Source organism: Aplysia californica, unplaced genomic scaffold, assembly GCF_000002075.1.
Source record: "Aplysia californica isolate F4 #8 unplaced genomic scaffold, AplCal3.0 scaffold00297, whole genome shotgun sequence".
Lineage (NCBI taxonomy): Eukaryota > Metazoa > Mollusca > Gastropoda > Aplysiida > Aplysiidae > Aplysia > Aplysia californica.
This window is the reverse complement of record NW_004797567.1, coordinates 339,333-341,358: the sequence shown is the minus strand read 5'-3', so window position 1 is coordinate 341,358 and position 2,026 is coordinate 339,333. Positions and strand designations below refer to the sequence as shown.

The window sequence follows — 2,026 nt, the reverse complement described above, 5'->3', positions numbered from 1 at the left end:
CTCTCTCTCTCCACGATAAAAACATACTTCGATGAATTCCTGGAGAGATAACTCTTAAAACAGTACATGAAACAGAAATGACACTATCAGCAGCTCGCATGGTAACATTTTGAAAAAATAAATCCACACTATATTATGTGTAAAAAGTTTATCTGTATCTTAGTTGCTCAGAAAGAAAAGCAAGCTTTAACCCTCTCCCCCCCCCCCCAACAAACTATGGAGATTTAAGAGACACATTGTGAGTGGTTGGTGGGTCCTCTGGTGTGGTTTGCTTCTTCTTTCCTATCAAACATCTATCGTCCATATCTCCCCTTCTTCTTTTTATGTTTGTTACTCTCTTGTAACTCCTCTAATCTTCTGGCGCTCATATGACCTTATGCAGTTGCGTAAAACCTCTACTAAAACTAAAACTAAGAGACAAATTTCTGTTTCCTCACAGGTCTTGTATTTGGCTCGGGCCTGGGTGCTTTATCCACGGTGATCTATTTGCTCAAGTCTGGAGACAGTATTGTCGTGTCAGAGGGTTATGGAGGTGAGTACACTCCCCCCGCCCCCCTTATCAATCCACCCTCACCCAAAAAGCAGAACTCCCCCCCCCCCCCGCCTTTTACAATCCACCCTCACCCTAAAAAAGCAGTTCAACCCCCCTCCCCCCACCCTCACATTTCTTTCAGTGAAATCTCTGAAAGAAACACAAAAGTAACAATTTATTAAAAGAATTTTCAAAACAAGTATTCTACATACACATAAAAGACATCCTCCTGAGATCATCATCCTCATCCTCATCCTCATCCTCATCCTCATCATCATCATCATCATCATCATCATCATCATCATCATCATCATCATCATCATTTTTTAAAGTACAAAAAATATATTTGAGACTTCAATAGGGTTAGTCACATTTAATCAGATGTTCGTATAGGCCTGGATGTTCAACGTTTCGCCAATTAGGCTTCATCAGGAACTTAGTATGTCTGAGAAAACAGAATAAGTGATGACGCCATAGCAACAAAGCGTTCACTATAAGTTAGGTTTTGGTGCGATTTGGACAATATCGGAAAGAGACGAAGCTCGGAAAAAGAAAAGCTAAGTCGTTACTGCCATAATCCTGGCTGAGCGTATAGATAGGTTAAAATTGATCACACATAGTGTTTAAAGCTCACGCAGAAATGGCATAAATTAAATTTGGAAAAGGGGAAGGGGGGGAGGGGGGGGAGGCGTAGATGTACAATCAATTTCAACAGCACAAAGAAAGGGAAACCCAAAGGTAAAAGTCTTACCACATCATCTTTTAGAGTAGAAAAAAATAAACTTGAGACTTGAATAGGGTTGGTCACATTTAATCAGATGCTCGTATAGGCCTGGATGTTCATCGTCGTCATCATCATCATCATCATCATCATCATCATCATCATCATCATCATCATCATCATCATCATCATCATCAATATCATCATCATCATCATTAGAGCTTCCCCAGGTGAACATCATCAACAATGGCAATTCGAAGGGAGTTATTTGGACGAGTGGAGGTGCCGCTAAAGCATATTGACAATGTAGCCGAAAATGAGCCTCGCTCTCGCTCGAAAATTTCTTTGTGGAGTCCGCCAGGCTCATTAAGGAAACAAAAAAAAAATCATCATCATCATCATCATCATCATCATCATCATCATCATCATCATCATCATCATCATTGCTGAACAGTAGAAAAGAACCTAATAATAAAATGAAGACTTGGATATCGTTTAAACATACTGTACTTCTATGTTTTTGTATTTGCAAAAAAGTCGTTCTACGATTCGGCCATTTGTGTTTCATAATGAACATAGCTACAAGCATTCCTAGAATATATGCGATATCACGGTTCGCAGTGTGCATGGACAGATATACTGGGAAGAACTGAGGCCCAGAAAAAGAAAGATATGAAGCTAGGATCGGGTTTACGTTGACATGGCAGGATATTTTTGTTTACCCACGGAATGAGAGAGAGAGAGAGAGAGAGAGAGAGAGAGAGAGAGAGAGA

At 40.1% G+C, this 2,026-nt stretch overlaps 1 protein-coding gene across 1 annotated transcript in view; it reads left to right on the top strand.

Moving 5' to 3' along the window:
• LOC101859110 (cystathionine gamma-lyase) overlaps window positions 1-2,026 on the top strand; it is a gene marked incomplete in the record, with an annotated part of 21,796 nt that overhangs the window by 10,000 nt on the left and 9,770 nt on the right. The window contains 1 exon segment of the mRNA XM_013084484.2: window positions 440-532. Coding sequence (XP_012939938.1) covers window positions 440-532 — 93 coding nt within the window.